Source organism: Xyrauchen texanus, chromosome 28 (assembly GCF_025860055.1).
Source record: "Xyrauchen texanus isolate HMW12.3.18 chromosome 28, RBS_HiC_50CHRs, whole genome shotgun sequence".
Lineage (NCBI taxonomy): Eukaryota > Metazoa > Chordata > Actinopteri > Cypriniformes > Catostomidae > Xyrauchen > Xyrauchen texanus.
Window position 1 is genome coordinate 5309665 of NC_068303.1, and position 17791 is coordinate 5327455.

Genomic DNA, 17791 nt, shown 5'->3' on the forward strand with positions numbered 1-17791 from the left:
GTGCAAATAATCTGCTTTTACCAGGAGCAGAGGTGGAAAAAGCACAAACAAACAAGACTTCATAAATACAACTGAGTCATTTCCTAACATTTAGCTGGCCTGGCCTTCATACACAGACATAGGGCCTCTATCCTGTCCTTCATTTCACAAACGAACCCCCCAACCACCCCCACCCTGCACACACACAATAAAATCTAATAATGTAATAGAATAATATGTTCTTTAAAGGGACTTAAGAATTACAGCCATCATTTCTGGAGTTGTCGGTCACTCTGGAAAAGTAATTTCTCAGTGTTTCTTTCTGCTTTCACCAACATGTGGATGCGCTGCTTTTTGATGTGTTTTCAGCCACTCCACAGACGCTCCATTTCCAAGTGTGCTGGACGTCATCTTACGGACGCTTCTCTCAAATTAGAGTGCCGTTGTGGGATAACAAAGGCCTTCCGATCAGCCGCAGACCCTGTCCGAGTTTCAGCATTCGTCTGGCACAAGGCCAGCAGTCATATTGCAGCCCGGTCGGCTTCCCTTCATCAAAGGTACATGCTGCATAGTTTTCAAGCAGCGACCGCCAGAAATCTGGAAATCGGATTCGGATACTGTATGAATCTGGTCAGAGGAACTACAGATACTTTCGGTGTGGTTTGCACTCAGTGAGACGAATCAAATTGCTGTTCCTTGCCAAACTGAATCCCCTCCCAACCTGCTAACGCTTGCAAAGCCATGTGGTTGTATTTCTTAGCCTTTTTTGATGCTTAAAAAAGAAAATTGGGCTGTTCGGTTTGAACTGAGAGTTGCTAAGGTGTGTCCTCTTTGGATATCGGCATTGTAAAAAGGCATTTATTAAAGGTTATGTGTGTGGATTTCTTTTTCAATACTGAAAAGGGTGAAAGTTCTGTTGTCATTTAATCATCTAGGGAATTAGGATCAGGCAAGATTCACATTCATTGTATGGAGAAAAAACACAATGAAAGTCAATAGTGACTAAAGCTGTTAGTCCATAAAATTCTCCTTTAGTGAGATGTTTTTGCTGAAGAAAGAAATACAGGTTTGCAACAACATGATGGTGAGTAAATGGTGACAAAATTGTCTTTTTTGGGTGAACTGTCCCTTTAATATTCAACAATAAGGCATTTGTAGATAGATTTCCCAAAATGATGTAAACACAGTGTTTTTGTTGCACTATCAACATGTTTGAGCATCCCAACCAGCCGGAAACAGCAAGGGTTTGGGGTGGGACTATCTGTTTGTCAACCAATGGCTGACAGAATCATTGTCAATGCTGCTAATGGTGCACATATTACACTTTCTCCCTTTAACTAATTTAAAAGTGGACTTTACACTATTATTTAAAGCTTGTATGAGTAATTTCAAAGTTTATAGCATAAGTATTTTTTTCCAGCTGCATTATTACACATGTAATCTCATTTCCTGCATTAGAATGCATTTCATGCAAAGTTTACGTTTGAGACATCCACATGTTTAGACTGCCACTAATTGTTTGGCAAATGAAACGTTTTACGGCTGTCTTTTGGGACTGTCTGAAGTGACCCTGACCTCTTAGGTGAAAAGAGGTCAATGGATCGGAATTGTAGGCTGACAGAACAGTAGGATCAGTGGAAGTGCATACTAAATGTTATGCACGGCAGGGAAGTTGTATTGCCATACAACTCAATTAAAGCTTTATGGACTCTTTAAAGACAAACCATTAAATCTAACACTCCCTGAGAAATGTTTCCCCACTTTAAGCGTGCATTGGATGAAGTATGCCTGCTTTTACTGTTGCATGAAATTAAATTTTCATTAAAAGCATTCATTCTGGGTTTTTTAAAGGAAAATAGTTCCTTCTGGAGCTGAGCGAAAAGCCGGTGAATAGAAACCACAAAGGCTGTTGAGTTTTTCCATACGCTGCGGTTTGGTCTATACAATGACAAATGAATGTTGGAAAAAATAGACCGGTTTTTGGTAACCTTCAGATTGGAAAGAAATAGACAAACACGCATATCTATGCTACAGCCAAACTGCTCGGCCCTGAATAGGCTTTAGGGTAATTGTGATTTATTCTTTAAAAGATAATATATCAATGTTTATTATGATCCTATTTTTTCAAGTGGCAAAATTGGTAAACAACTGACGCTGGAACTTTTTAAAAGCTTTTTGCAATTACTTTTAACCACTTGGTGTCAAGCTGATTTTTAGTAGATTTATGTAGTCAGTTCCCTTCAAACAATCCAAAAAAAAATAAAAAATGTTCAGAAATTTCTAGCTTCCAAAGTGTGTTTGCCATATTTCTTTAAAATGAATCACATTTGTTTTGTCGTAATAATTAGTATGAGATGGCTAAATTGTAAAAAAAATTATAATATATGAGTGGTGGTGGCGTAGTGGGCTAAAGCACTGAACTGGCAAGCAGAAGGTTGGTGGTTTGATCCCCACAGCCACCACCATTGTGTCCTTGAGCAAGGCACTTATCTCCAGGTTGCTCCGGGGGGATTGTCCCTGTAATAAGTGCACTGTAAGTTGCTTTGGATAAAAGCGTCTGCCAAATGCATAAATGTAATATGTTGGCACGTCCAAAAATTTACAAATTTTACATTTTTGGACGATAATCTAACCCCAAACCCAAAGCTAAACATAACTGTATAGTCTAACCTCTTACTCAAACCACAATCCTTGCCATTTAATAGGTTGTGTACCATGGAAGAAAGATTATATTAGGTTTGGAATGAGACAAGGGGAGCTTATTACAGGTTATTGACATCAGTTATTTGTATTGCTTCAATAAATATGATGTTTCCTTTCTTAAAATAAAGTGTTGGATAGGAGGCTTGCTAAAATGTTATCCCTCTAGGGGAACAAGTCATACCTTTTCGTACAAGACAAGACATACAAAATCTTTTGATTTTGTCATCTTGTACAAATTATTATGAGTTGCATGAGAGTGTGTTGATCAATTACGTTTTGGGTCCACTGAACATCTGCATAGAGATGAGATTTGAACACATTCAAAAACTACGAACTTGATCACACCTAATTACATCTTCTGAATGCAAAATCACCGGGAAAAAAATCAATGCATTCATTTTATGATTCATGAACTGAGACTAATAACTCTTTTAAAAAACAACACTCTATGGCTCACTTAATATGCTTCTCTTGGCTCAAGATGCCAAAAAAATGCCACTAATATGACCACGCCTGAATGCTGCCAAGCTATAGAGACAGAATGTGCCTTGGCATGACAAGTCAATCAGATTTAAGCAGATTATCACCCTTTGAACATAGCATAAATTAAACCACCTATAGAAAAGTTCCAAAATTTCATACAACAAAAGGAACTCTGAAGCAGTCTGTGCAACAGCATATTTGTTATATCATGACTTTTAAAGGGAACTTCATCATCCATGGTTTATTTTTTTGGTTTCAAATAATGTATACCCAGATGCACACTGAATGAAGGTCATATATTTTTCATGATAAATACACAGCATTTACAAATAAAGTGGTTATGCAATAAATACATCTTAAAAATCTGAGCATTATACTTCATGTGCTTATTGCACTCATTCTGAAATGTACATGGGACCAAAAAAGCATCTATAGAACCACTGGAAAAAGTACGGAAGAGGATTAGGGCCAAGCAATAATAAAAAAATAAAACCATCTCGAGATTAAAGTCATTATAATGCGAGATTAAACTCGTTAAATTTCGAGAAAAAAGTCGAAATACAATCTTGAGAATAAACTCATTAAATATCGAGAATAAAGTCATTATAATGCGAGATTAAACTTAACAAGTTTTTTCTCGAAACACAACGACTTTATTCTCGATATTTAATGAGTTTATTCTCAAGATTGTATTTCGACTTTTTTCTCGAAATTTAACGAGTTTAATCTCGCATTATAATGACTTTAATCTCGATATTTAATGAGTTTATTCTCAAGATTGTATTTCGACTTTTTTCTCGAAATTTAACGAGTTTAATCTCGCATTATAATGACTTTAATCTCGATATTTAATGAGTTTATTCTCCAGATTGTATTTCGACTTTTTTCTCGAAATTTAACGAGTTTAATATCGAGAATAAAGTCATTATAATGCGAGATTAAACTTAACAAGTTTTTTCTCGAAACACAACGACTTTATTCTCGATATTTAATGAGTTTATTCTCAAGATTGTATTTCGACTTTTTTCTCGAAATTTAACGAGTTTAATCTCGCATTATAATGACTTTAATCTCGATATTTAATGAGTTTATTCTCAAGATTGTATTTCGACTTTTTTCTCGAAATTTAACGAGTTTAATCTCGCATTATAATGACTTTAATCTCGAGATGGCTTTATTTTTTTTTATTATTGCTTGGCCCTAATCCTCTTCCGTAAAAAAGCAAGAAATCTCTCATTAAAATATTATTTTCCCATATTTTGTTCAGTCAGTATAAATATATTCATATATTTTTTTTCTTCCTCCAAAATGGCTCTTTAAAAGTTATTTTGTATAAATAAAAGTCTTCATTGGGGAGATTTAGTTCTCATCGGCACCCACAGCCCTCCACCACCATGTCCTGGTAGTTTTTAAGAATAACTTTCTCGTACTCGTCCAAGTAGAGCAGAGAAATGGGACTGAGTTCTGTCGGTACGCAACAGGCTTTGGGAATGTTGGAATTGACCGAGTTCACCAATGTTTGGACGATGGCGTGATTTGTGGAGTTGAGGTGGTCCGATAGGGGGAAGGGGCACTCGCCATGACAGTAGAAAGCGTGATAGCCGGGCGGTGCCACAATCCACTCGTTCCAGCCCACATCGCTAAAGTCAACGTAGAGAGCGTGCCGTCTGCAGTTCGTGCGCTGATGCTGTTTCCTGCGCTGCTTGGGTCCTCGCCGTGCCTGTCGCTTCTCTCGGTGCGAATGCAGGACAGCGTTGCCCTGGCCGTCATGGCTGTAGGTAACAAGCAGGGGTCTGGCTTGCGACCATGATTCCTCGTCACTATGGAGAGAACGACTCACTCTAACATGCTTCCTCCGGTTCCTCTTTGACTCTTCTGCAACGTCTGACTGCTCTGGGTGGAGAACCTCCACCAAGAGCCCGTGGTTATGCCTGGAGTTGTGCGCCCAGCGAGTCACGGCGGAGCCCACATCAAAGCTCTCCCAGCGTGTGTGAGAGTCTTGCACAAGACGGGTGTCAAGAAGTCTAGTAAGAGGCTCTTTGGAGGGGGCCAGGGCTGGCCTGAACACCTCATAAATGTTAATTCTGTGGAAACCACCTGCACCGCTGCTATTGGTCGGGGCTGTAGTGTCACTAAGAACCTGGTCCCTGAAAATGCGTAGCTCTGCAGCAGTGATCAGCTCCTCGATGGGAACGGAGGTTAGGTTGAAGAAAAACTGCTGCGTTGTTTTTCCCTTCAGGCTGGACAGTGCCTCCAAAGCCTCTGAAAATGGAAGAAAGAGTCAGACCATTAGAAACATTGCTCAAATTGTAAAAGTCACAAATTTGGCTAAAACGAGAATATTGTTCATGTCAAGTCTAGTTGGCTGAAGAGAGGCGAATTCAAACTCAACTTGATTAGCTTCCACACTTCAGTCTGAAACCTGACATTTTTGTGACTTTGAATAGGATTTTCCACTTAGCGTTTTCTTGTCTGGCCAGAGCGAGAGATTATATGTTAGAACCAGGTGTTAAAACGTCCTTAAAATGAAAGACTAGCTCGAAGCGGGAGACTGTTTGTGCAACTGTAGAGTGACAACATTCTCTTGTTTCAAAAGTCTTTATTCAATAAAGGTTGCAATCAGCGTAGGAACAGCTACTCCTACGACTCGATGCCCCAAAATAAAACGTTCTCAGACCAAAGAGCTCTCTTAATCTCTTTTGAAAAGAGTCATTTTGGAAATTCCATTCCCAATAATCCAACCTATCTGCTTCATAATCACAAAGGGCCTACAGAAGATAAGCATGCTTTATTTGATGTGGGGAAAGCCCAGCTCATTCTTTCCCTCTTTCTGTCTGTCTTTCTTCACCTTTTCCTTTTCTTTCTCTCAGTCAATCTGACTTTAGGGGTAGTGACTGTAAACATGTTTGGGCTTGTCTCAAGCAGTCAGCCACAGTTATGAGTGTATTGACATTCCTAATTTCTGTTTGGATGTTATGCTAAAACAAGTAGGATACAGCAAATGGTGAGTTGTACGTTTATGACAGCTATCTACAAACCAACTGCATATCACGACTAAGAATCACTCGACACATTGAACAAAAGGACTGACAGCAAATCAAATTTATCAGGCATTTCATCAGCTCCTTATCAGCCATTTGTCATGAGGGAACTTTAAAATCATTACATAATACTGAAACATACTTTTTGAGGGATGTGTTAAAAATACAGTCACGTTCTCTAAAACAGAGTTGACCAAATTAAGAATAGAGAAAAACCTGAGACATGGGAGGTGCATGAGAAAAGTGCATCAATGGTTGCAAACAAGGAAGCCATGGAATAGAAATGCATAATTTGTTTTTTCATCGTAAACATACAAGAAGCATCCTAATCTTTGTTTGCAGTGTATCAGCCCAACCACTGGATGTCATACATCTGTGCCATTTTAGACTGTGCCATTTTACCGCCCAAAAAGCCTGTAATGACTGTCTTATGGATCCCTCCCCCAAAAAACACTCTGTTCCGCAGTACAGCACATAGTACGATTGCTTCAGTGTTATCACGAAATGGCCGTAAGCCACAGGAATACTATGGACACTACAGTAAAGATTTAGGACACACAAGCTTAAACGAAGCTGCACAACAAGGCTAGACATTTTCACAGGCTCAAATCATCCAGAGCAAGAGAGGGCATGTTACTTGAATCATTTAAATCAGATAACACACCACTTTCAAGAGACTTAATTGAGGTGCCACCCAATCACACTGGGTTTGATTTCATAAAAAAAAAGAAGAACAGATTCTCTTTCTAGTGAATATAAATCTGACCATTCACACACAAGGCCACCCACAATCCCAGACTGACTCAAGCAGTTTGGCTGGAATTACTTGAGCAGAACTCAACTCTTTATCAAACAAGCCACTTCAAATGGCTCTTAAAAGATGAATGACAGAACTAAACTTACATTTTCTGGAGAACACTGAAACTATCTGCAAAAATAGCATCTTGGAATTCCTCGTAAGGCTTGTTACTGTATTCTGCGGATTCGTGGAAAATAACTAGTGCATGGACGCAGCTCCACACCTTGTCTGGAAAACTACTCTTAAGTGCACTCACACACTATCAATTATTTTGAGTAAAGTCACCATTAGGATGCAATTTCTAGCTGCTTTAATAATAGTGACAGCTGTTTGTGGAATGTCAATAGTTTCCAAATGATTGCATCACACCATTCCTCATGAATTGTACAACGTTCTGTGTTTAAATGCAAAGTAAAACTATGCATTTTAAACCAACAAATTGTCTAATTTTATATTTAAATTCAAATTAGCTATTTGTAAACGATACAAAAATATCTGGACAGTAAAGTATTTTGCAATAAACGACCATATTAAGTGTGGCGCCATATTTGATTTTTGAATGGAATGAAAACGAGGCTGTGAGGGATAGGCTAATTAAAAGCTAGGTCTTACTAGACTGCTAATTTTTTATTAATTTTTTTATATGTGTTTTCAATGTTTCATCAGCTGAACAATCAACATCAAATTAAACAACAGTCCAAATCACTGAACAGACTTGCAGTCCCTCACATCCTCGTTTTCATGTCCGTCAAAACTTAAATATGGCGCCACACGAAATAAAGTCTATAAACGCACAACTGAGAGGCAGTAGAGTGTATCACTGATTCAAATGTGAAAAATAAAATCTCACCTTCGTGATGAAAACTTCGTATCGTGTTCGCTCTGCTGGCAGCACGTTCCGCGTGCGTTCCCATCGCGCTCCTCGGGCGTCGCGCGTTCTGGTCATCGTTTTCAGTGTGCATATAATACAGGTCCAGCATGTACTGAGGAACCACCGCCGATTTGCCTGGCGTGGGTTTGCGCTTCAGTCCGAACATATTGAGCAGGCGAAGCTCGAACTCGCTCAGGAAGTTCATATCGGACCTCTCCGGAGTTTGTCTCCCCGAATCACTGTATTTCCGTCGGTCGATCTCGGGAATGAGTCCAGCGGCACCTCCCAGCAACACCTGACCGAGCAACAGCACCGTGAGAGCGCGGACCACGGCGACCATGGTCAGTCAGATCCTGTGAAGAGTGGATACAAATGAGTCTTCCCTTAATGTGCACTACAAGTTTACAAATATTTGTAGTCTTTCTTATTGAAAGCGACTTGCAGTAGAACTTCTAACAGGGACAGTCCCCAGTGGAGCAATCTGGGGTTAAGTATCTTGCTCAAGGGAACAATGGTTCATGGAGCACCCTTTTCTAACTTTAGGCACTCATTGGAGTTTAAGGGCAACACTGTCCCTGTTACTTGCTTAATAGGGTATATACATTGTGCCCCTACATCCTTTATATTCTTCAACCACAAGCCTCTAATACGCATGAAAAAGATCCCTAAAGCCACATACAACCTGCGGCTGCATTTAAAACCACAGACATATCCAGATCTTTTGGGGATGCTTTTTTTAAAGACACTAACTCACTTTGAGGCTATGAACAAAAAAGTAAAAGAATAATATCCCCACCGCGGGCTATAATAAGAGATTGATCTACATCAGAAACGTGCGCTATCACGGAGCAGGAGACTCCAAAGCGGATGTCAGACAAACGGGATGAAACAGGAAAGGAGGAATCAAAAGAAATCGAAAGACGGGAGACATGAAGACAGCAGACATGGAGTCTGCAATTAAAGAGGGAGATAAGAGAGCAGCGTCTGGGTGGGGGTGCATGTCTACATGGGTCTCTGCCTTTAGATCGTGCAATGCAAAGCATGAAAGGAAAGTCTTCAAAAGGACTGGGAATGTCTGGGAAAAAAAGACATTTTGGCGAGGGAGAGGGAGTGTTGTAAGGCTACAGGTGGTAGATGTTACGCAAAAACAACTCAAGCAACAAAGGCGACAAAGAGATCGAATGATAAGGAAGCAGAATAGTGTTTTCTTTAACAAAATTATAATAATAATAATAATAATTTGCGCCTATACTTCCTGGCGCTGTGGCATATATAGATTGTAGACTACAGAAATAGTTTAGAAAGGTTGTATGTTTTGCAGTATTAACAGTTGATTGAAAACGGTCACATTCTTTATTTTATTTATCAAAGTGGCAAATAAATAGTTACCGAAGGAGGAAGCGCTGTGCCCGGTCTTCGTTCTCGTCGCCTCCTAAATTCCTCATGAATTCGCGTTTTAATCCACAAATTTTATCCCACGACAGAGAGTCGCCGCAACTCAGGTCGCCTCTTCTTGTTCATACTTGTGCAAGACTTCAAAACTACTAGAATGTACCGAGAGTAGCGTAAACTTTAACAAAATGCGCAAATGCTTAGGTCAAAGAAAGCAATCCCAAACGTGACAGCGCACCACCAGAGATTCCAGGATTTGTGTCATTTTTCTCAGGTCTGTGCCGATCAGCAGGAGGAGTTTTTTCTGTTTGTTTTTTGGACGGTTTGCCTTGAGAGTCGCTATAAGCGTTGGCTCTCCGGGAACGCCATCTCCGCGTGCATCTCCCGCCCTGTCTGTGGCATTGATTGGAGGGGTTCGCTCTCCGTACTCGAGGCTTTTTGTTGTCTGATGATGTCACGATGACTGTCACCATTCAAACATTTACACAACCCACATGACGTTTGTGTTAATGGTTTAAATTTGTCATTGCGCATTACCAATAGCCTATTCCGTCTTTAAATTTTTTTACATTTGGCCCATTTGAAGCAATTCCATATATTCCATATATTTATTTAAAGCTTTAATAGTTTTATAGTTAATATAACATTTGTTCCTACACCTAAACAACTTTAGGTGCTGTTAAGAGTAAAATTGCCTAATGTGTAATAAGTGCGCAACATTGAGGGAAAGTCAACTTTATAGTTTATAAGTTATGTGTGAACGAATGAATGAATCAATCAGTCAATCCATCTATCTATCTATCTATCTATCTATCTATCTATCTATCTATCTATCTATCTATCTATCTATCTATCTATCTATCTATCTATCTATCTATCAGTAGCGGGTCCTGTCATAGGCGATATATACAGTATACACACACAAATACTATATATATATATATATATATATATATATATATATATATATATATATATATATATATATATATATAGTTCTATATTTATTTTTATTTAAAGGGATAGTTTACCCCAAAATGAAAATTCTCTCATTTACTCATTCTCATGCCATTCCAGAAACATGGCTTTCTTTCTTTTGCAGAAGAATATTTCAGCTCTGTAGGTACATAAAATACAGGTGAATGGTGGCCAGAACTTTGAAGCTCCAAAAAGCACATAAAGGCAGCATAAAAGTAATCCATAAGACTCCAGTGGTTAAATCAATGTCTTCAGAAGTGACATGATAGATGTGGGTGAGAAAGGACTTATATATTGATTTGTTTCTCATGTTGTTGTTGTTGATATTAAGTGGGGCACCACGTCAGATCAAGGGCACCAAGTAGGCGAAGCACGAAACACCACTGATATCTATCTATCTATCTACAGGGGCATCGGACTTGGGGGGTAAAGGGTACCAAGTACCCAGGGCCCGAGGCAGGGGGGGCCCCTTAGAAGTCAGTTTTCTATACATACATATTTGGTACGGGGGCCCAGCAAGATGGTTTGTACCCAGGGCCCAAAATTTGGTGCTACACCCCTGTCTGTCTGTCTATCTATCTATCTATCTATCTATCTATCTATCTATCTATCTATCTATCTATCTATCTATCTATCTATCTATCTATCTATCTCTCTCTCTCTCTCTCTCTCTCTCTCTCTCTCTCTCTCTCTCTCTCTCTCTCTCTCTCTCTCTCTCTCTCTCTCTCTGTCTGTCAGTTCGCGCATACGTGCTGGGAGACGTCTGCGCAATAAACGGTTCGCGAGATCAAGGCGAGAATTACAATTAGATCCCTCGCAGACACGATTCTGGCGAAGTGTTCTTTGTAATTTAAATATCAATGTTCTATGTCTTTTGTATATTGATTGCTGAGGGGTTAACTTGCGCCTGTAACGCAACAGGGTATTTGTTTGCATAAATAGCATGTTGTACTTTTTCTCTTTAACACACAGAACGTAGGCTACTTTATTATTACATAACAAAATGCCTTTTGAAGTTTGACGTTAATCCTCATCAGTCATGAGTTTTTTCGAAAAGGTAGATCCCAAGTTATCCTTGATTAAGATGTGTTAATGGCTGGATTAAATCTTGTTTTACAACTGGATTAGATTTATAACAAAGGGTTGGCAAACGTGATGCTCTTTGCTCTTTCAGACTAGGGATTTAAAGTGACCCCATGGCCTCCTTACTGAGGTGAATATCCACTTATGTAGAAGGAATCCGCATATGAAACCCCCTCATTGGTTGCAGGTATTTAAAATTCCAATTATGTTTTGATGGCAAGTTTGTTTTGATAAAGCAACTGGGCTATTGAGATAGGAGAGACAGCAGTAGATTAAACCCCATTGAGATCAAAAGATATCTTTGTGTGCTTAAAAGACAATAACATTTTATGAGAGATAATCTCTGGATCATCCACTTAGCAATTAAAATACACTGATGCATTCCATTCCTTAGGTGATAATAGTCTCTACCAATCCCTACCAGTAAAAGTGTGTATATGGTGCACAAATCAGATTATCACTTAGAGATCTCTTTGGATATCACTACAGGTGAAACTCGAAAAATTAGAATATCGTGCAAAAGTTCATTAATTTCAGTAATTCAACTTAAAAGGTGAAACTAATATATTATATAGACTCATTACAAGCAAAGTAAGATATTTCAAGCCTTTATTTGATATAATTTTGATGATTATGGCTTACAGCTTATGAAAACCCCAAATTCAGAATCTCAGAAAATTTGAATATTGTGAAAAGGTTCAGTATTATAGGCTCAAAGTGTCACACTCTAATCAGCTAAACACCTGCAAAGGGTTCCTGAGCCTTTAAATGGTCTCTCAGTCTGGTTCAGTTGAATTCACAATCATGGGGAAGACTGCTGACCTGACAGTTGTGCAGAAAACCATCATTGACACCCTCCACAAGGAGGGAAAGCCTCAAAAGGTAATTGCAAAAGAAGTTGGATGTTCTCAAAGTGCTGTATCAAAGCACATTAATAGAAAGTTAAGTGGAAGGGAAAAGTGTGGAAGAAAAAGGTGCACAAGCAGCAGGGATGACCGTAGCCTGGAGAGGATTGTCAGGAAAAGGCCATTCAAATGTGTGGGGGAGCTTCACAAGGAGTGGACTGAGGCTGGAGTTACTGCATCAAGAGCCACCACACACAGACGGGTCCTGGACATGGGCTTCAAATGTCGAATTCCTCTTGTCAAGCTGCTCCTGAACAACAAACAACGTCAGAAGCGTCTTACCTGGGCTAAAGAAAAAAGAACTGGTCTGTTGCTCAGTGGTCCAAAGTCCTCTTTTCTGATGAGAGCAAATTTTGCATCTCATTTGGAAACCAAGGTCCCAGAGTCTGGAGGAAGAATGGAGAGGCACACAATCCAAGATGCTTGAAGTCCAGTGTGAAGTTTCCACAGTCTGTGTTGGTTTGGGGAGCCATGTCATCGGCTGGTGTTGGTCCACTGTGCTTTATTAAGTCCAGAGTCAACGCAGCCGTCTACCGGGACATTTTAGAGCACTTCATGCTTCCTTCAGCAGACAAGCTTTATGGAGATGCTGACTTCATTTTCCAGCAGGACTTGGCACCTGCCCACACTGCCAAAAGTACCAAAACCTGGTTCAATGACCATGGTATTACTGTGCTTGATTGGCCAGCAAACTCGCCTGACCTGAACCCCATAGAGAATCTATGGGGCATTGCTAAGAGAAAGATGAGAGACATGAGACCAAACAATGCAGAAGAGCTGAAGGCCGCTATTGAAGCATCTTGGTCTTCCATAACACCTCAGCAGTGCCACAGGCTGATAGCATCCATGCCACGCCACATTGAGGCAGTAATTAATGCAAAAGGGGCCCAAACCAAGTACTGTGTACATATGCATGATTATACTTTTCAGAGGGCCGACATTTCTGTATTTAAAATCCTTTTTTTTTTATTGATTTCATGTAATATTCAAATTTTCTGAGATTCTGAATTTGGGGTTTTCATAAGCTGTAAGCCATAATCATAAAAATTATATCAAATAAAGGCTTGAAATATCTTACTTTGCTTGTAATGAGTCTATATAATATATTAGTTTCACCTTTTAAGTTGAATTACTGAAATTAATGAACTTTTGCACGATATTCTAATTTTTCGAGTTTCACCTGTAGTTTAATGTGGTACAGGATATGCATCTGCTTGGTGAAAGTTCAAATAAAACAATAAAACAAGCCAAACGCATTAACCACGCTATACTGAAATGGAGAAAAATGGCTTTAAAGCTTTTTTGATTGTCTTGCCAATTTTTAGATTAGCAACTTTTAATTTTGGTCATAACTCAGTTTTGACAAAATGGGTAGTTACTGCGTATTGCCTTTTCAGAGCACAATATGTTTCAAAATGTTTTTGAGGCACACTTTTCCAGGTGCGATTTTTCCACTTAAATGTGTTAGTGGGCTTATTTGCCACCCCACTATCATTCACCTTGTTGACTAAACGTTAGGTCATGAACATAGTACTCTAAACTCTCCATTGGCCAAAGGTGCTTTAGATTAAGGGATAACACTTCACAATGCATGTTAAGTAGCTTTAATTACTCAAAACAAGAGGACTTCAACGAATGAAAAGAATGTTTATCTTTGTCTTATTGTCTACCAGTGTGGGCTGCACCCAGCCAAGGATATTGTGCCCACAAGGTCTACTAGTGTGTGTGTGTGTGTGTGTGTGTGTGTGTGTGTGTGTGTGTGTGTGTGTGTTTGTGTGTGCAAGGGTGTGAAGGGAGGTGTTTTTGTGTTTCAGATTTGCACCAGTGCCCCATTAAAATAACCTAAAGTCATTATGTAATGAATTGGTTGTTGATCTAATTATTTCTGATTGGATAAAATGTTATCTTTTAAATTCTATCTCATTATTTGCTCAAAGTTATCTCTTTGGTCTGCCAAATGGTTGATTACTGCAGCCTCTGTGTAAAAATTCCAGTCTGATGCTTTCTTTCCTGGGTATAACGTCACAGATTCACTCATTAAAATGGCAAATGAAGAATTGACCTTTATGAAATATTCCACTTTCGGACACATTACACTGCTTGCAGAATCTGTGATCCGCAGCTAGGAAGAGCAGCGACCTTTGGCCATTTCTTGCATTGATTTTTAAAGATAATTTATATTTTTGTATTTCTTCAGATTAAATTGTTGCATTTGTCTGATCAGACACAGATGGAATTTAGTGATGCTGAAGTAACTCTGAAGGTCACCAAACATAAGCATACGTAAGCATGGTTGTCTAACTAAACTGTTAGGTGACCTAGAATAACTTCTTCCATTTATACTGTACTTAGTAATTGATGTGTATTGTCACTAGAGGTCAACCAATAGTGGATTTTACCGAGGTGCAGATTTTGCAGATTTTGAACTAAGGTGGTGCAAAAGGCCGATAGCCAATTAAATGGCAGATCGTTTTTACTATCGATTTATAGAATGTTAAAAAAAAAAGCTTTTTTAGTCTTTTCTTACTATGACGGGCACAGACATAATAAATTAATACAATTCCAGATTCAGTTTATTGTGTAATCAAGATCCTAATAATGACCAAAAATATCTGAAGATTTGGAGCATAACGCAGAAATATATAAAAGCCCAAAATATACATCATTATTTTGGGACTCTTATTTTGAAATGATAGAGACTTTTTACCATGCATCTTTTACAATGCTCTATATTTAAGTATTTAACAAATTAAGCTTTTTGAAGCCTTTATATTCACCAGATTACTCATTTTGATTTAAGTGCTGATGGGGCACATTTCCATATAGTCACATTTTTCTTTGCCAGTCCTCACTTTAATTTAGAAAAATAGATTAATTTAATCTAAATAACAACATTTGCATTGAAGCTAGGATAAAAATATGTATAATTATTGTTAGTCAATTATCAGGTCAAAAATAGTGTGTGTGAAACGGAACGGCACACAGAAAATCATAGAATACCCTAGCCTTTAGGTCTGTTTAACACAACTTGCGAATGCAGTGCATATTTATTTCTCCACCATTTTAACCTTACAGAATTCACTCTGCATGCATATGAAGTATAGCTGCATTGCAGAAGCATAGCTGAGGCTACTTGGGCTGCATGTAGTGTTCTAAACTCAACAGAAAATAAGGTGAAAATGCACTTTTAACCTTTAAATCAACACAGCTTTTCATAATATAGGCTTTTAAATTAAGCTAAAAAGTAAAAGTGCAAAATACCCATTGTTTTAAAAAAGTACATCTGTTGGGCTTGATGCAACTTACACAGACAAGTACATAAACACCACTTTCTACTCAGTAAATATGACTGAATCTATATGCTTAAACAGTTTATAGCTACACTTTAGGATTCGGTTCCATGTAGATTAATTAGCATGTAAATGTGAGCCCCCTCCTCATGTAAATTAGATTTCACTGCCATCACATTTGTAATAGGTCTCAATGGCCCACTCTCGATAACCATTTTACAATCAGATGGATCTCTTTGTGAATCTGGTGACAGTAGGTTGAAAGTTTTGCTGCTTAAATTAGTCTTTGCTGCACTAAATTGTGCTTACCAAAATTCGAACCACTGCCCCCAGTGGCCAAAGAGGGATGTGTCATTGAACGTATGGGCTTGTGTCGCCTCCAGTTTCCTTTTGAAAGGAAAGTATTTATTTTTTTAATCTTAGATGGAAAAAACAACATCTGAATCAAGCTCATCATTGATTAGGTGAACACGATTAATTCCTGGGTTCCATGGGACCAGAACCCATTTCTCTGAGGCTGCTAGCGCAATACGCTAGTTTTAGTAGTGCCACAGGAAAAGGTAAACACATTTTCATTGATGCAAAAATGTTTTATGGGAGATGAGCTTGTCAGTAACGCCAGAATGGGGTCTATGTGAGGGTACTGGAACATTTGGTAGCAAAATAGCGACTTACTGTGTGATCAAAGGAATTACTCAATGTGGTAACCCAGAAAACATGTTATTTTCTGTATAGAGCTGCAGTTCTGGTACGCTACAGAAATGCTCTCAGTGTCAAAGCCTTCTGTTGTACTCACTCTACAGCACTGATATTGTGAGCTGTGTGAAATAGGCCTTCATTTGGACACTAAAGAACGGCCTGACAATTTAAACTTGGCAACCCAAAATTCAAAACAACAGTCAAAGAATTTTGGTTTCGTGTAACCATTACAGCTATTTTAATATGCACAAAGCAGCATGCAGAACAAAATGAGAATTCAGCCCACAAATCCTCTTGTCTCTGACCCAAACCCTTGTGAGTGTAGAACATGGGATTTTGTCAGTCATCTGTCTGCATGTATGAATCAAGGAGTATGTTATTGAGCAGTCCAACTAACTGATGAAGAGCAGCCATCATTAAGGAGCATCAAAGTGCCAGAGCTTCTCTCTTGTGTCCTCCAACAGAGCTGAGTGGACAATCTCTCATCACCTACATTCCATGGATCTGTCTGGGAAAAGGCACGGAGATGACTCTGCAGATTGAGCTCCTTACATTGTGCTAACAGTTGTTTGGCAGAATGGTCCACACATTCCACCAGTCATGGGGCGGGTTTGTCTTCAGTTCCCTTAAACCCTGACCCAGACCACCCCCTTGAGTCTCGAACAGAGATGGTTAGGTCCACACCAGTCATAAGAAACGTAATGTGCCATAGCTGATGTTTACTTCTTGCATCGCGTTTACCTTAAAGTCAACATGAAATCAAAATGAACCTAATTACCTTATTAACCCTCCTATTGTGTTCAGGTCATTTTTGACCCGGGAGAGGTAGATACAATTTTTTATATACCACATCGTTTTTAGTATGGGAATCTACCTTAGTCTAGACTATCAAAATAAACATAAAGCATTTATTTATTTATTTATTTTCAGATTTTTTAATTACATTGTTGAAGAGATTTAACCATTTAAAAAATATGGTAACATCTTTTGCGTTCATGGGTCAATTTTGACCCGGGCATCAATTGTGGTTTTACACGTGATATTATGTAGATTTTTGTACATCAATGACTTACATTTGTTCTTATAAATACTTCACTTACATTTTGCCTCTTTCCCACACTCTCTCACACACTTTTTTTCTCTTACTGGCACTCACTTTTGTCTCTCTCTTGGACTGTATCTTGTTTACAAACATGCGTACACAAATAAACAGACAGTCATTCACAGACACACGCACATATCTGTACAATACAGACATGACAGATGTAACAAACATAACAAATAAACTAAATCAAAGGTACTACATTTTAAAGGGGGTATGGTAAAAATCTAATTAGGGCTTGAAAGAGGAAATCACCCACATTTACTCTGCAGCCACCTGATGCCGAACCAGCTTACAGCAAACTCACGCATCAACATTCGGATCTCCGTGCAAATAAATAGAATAGAATAGAAAAAACAGCCACCACCATTGTATCCTTGAGCAAGGCACTTAACTCCAGGTTGCTCCAGGGAGATTGTCCCTGTAATACGTGCACTGTAAGCCGCTTTGGATAAAAGCATTTGCC

The 17791-nt window shown here is 38.8% G+C and overlaps 1 protein-coding gene across 1 annotated transcript; it reads right to left on the reverse strand.

Moving 5' to 3' along the window:
• Positions 1 to 3819: 3819 nt before the first annotated feature.
• Positions 3820 to 9653, reverse strand: bmp2b (bone morphogenetic protein 2b). The gene is made up of 3 exons (XM_052095811.1): positions 9266 to 9653; positions 7856 to 8229; positions 3820 to 5427 (listed from the first exon to the last, which is right to left on the reverse strand). Exons 2-3 carry the CDS (start codon positions 8214 to 8216, stop codon positions 4532 to 4534), a joined length of 1257 nt encoding a protein of 418 aa, XP_051951771.1. The 5' UTR covers positions 8217 to 8229; positions 9266 to 9653; the 3' UTR covers positions 3820 to 4531.
• Positions 9654 to 17791: the final 8138 nt, after the last annotated feature.

Coding starts and splice junctions, on each gene's coding strand:
- bmp2b (XM_052095811.1), bottom strand. CDS start 8,216: ATGGTCGCCGTGGTCCGCGCTCTCACGGTGCTGTTGCTCGGTCAGGTG. Junction 5,428..7,855: donor ACGAAGTTTTCATCACGAAG/GTGAGATTTTAT, acceptor TTCCATTTTCAG/AGGCTTTGGAGGCACTGTCC.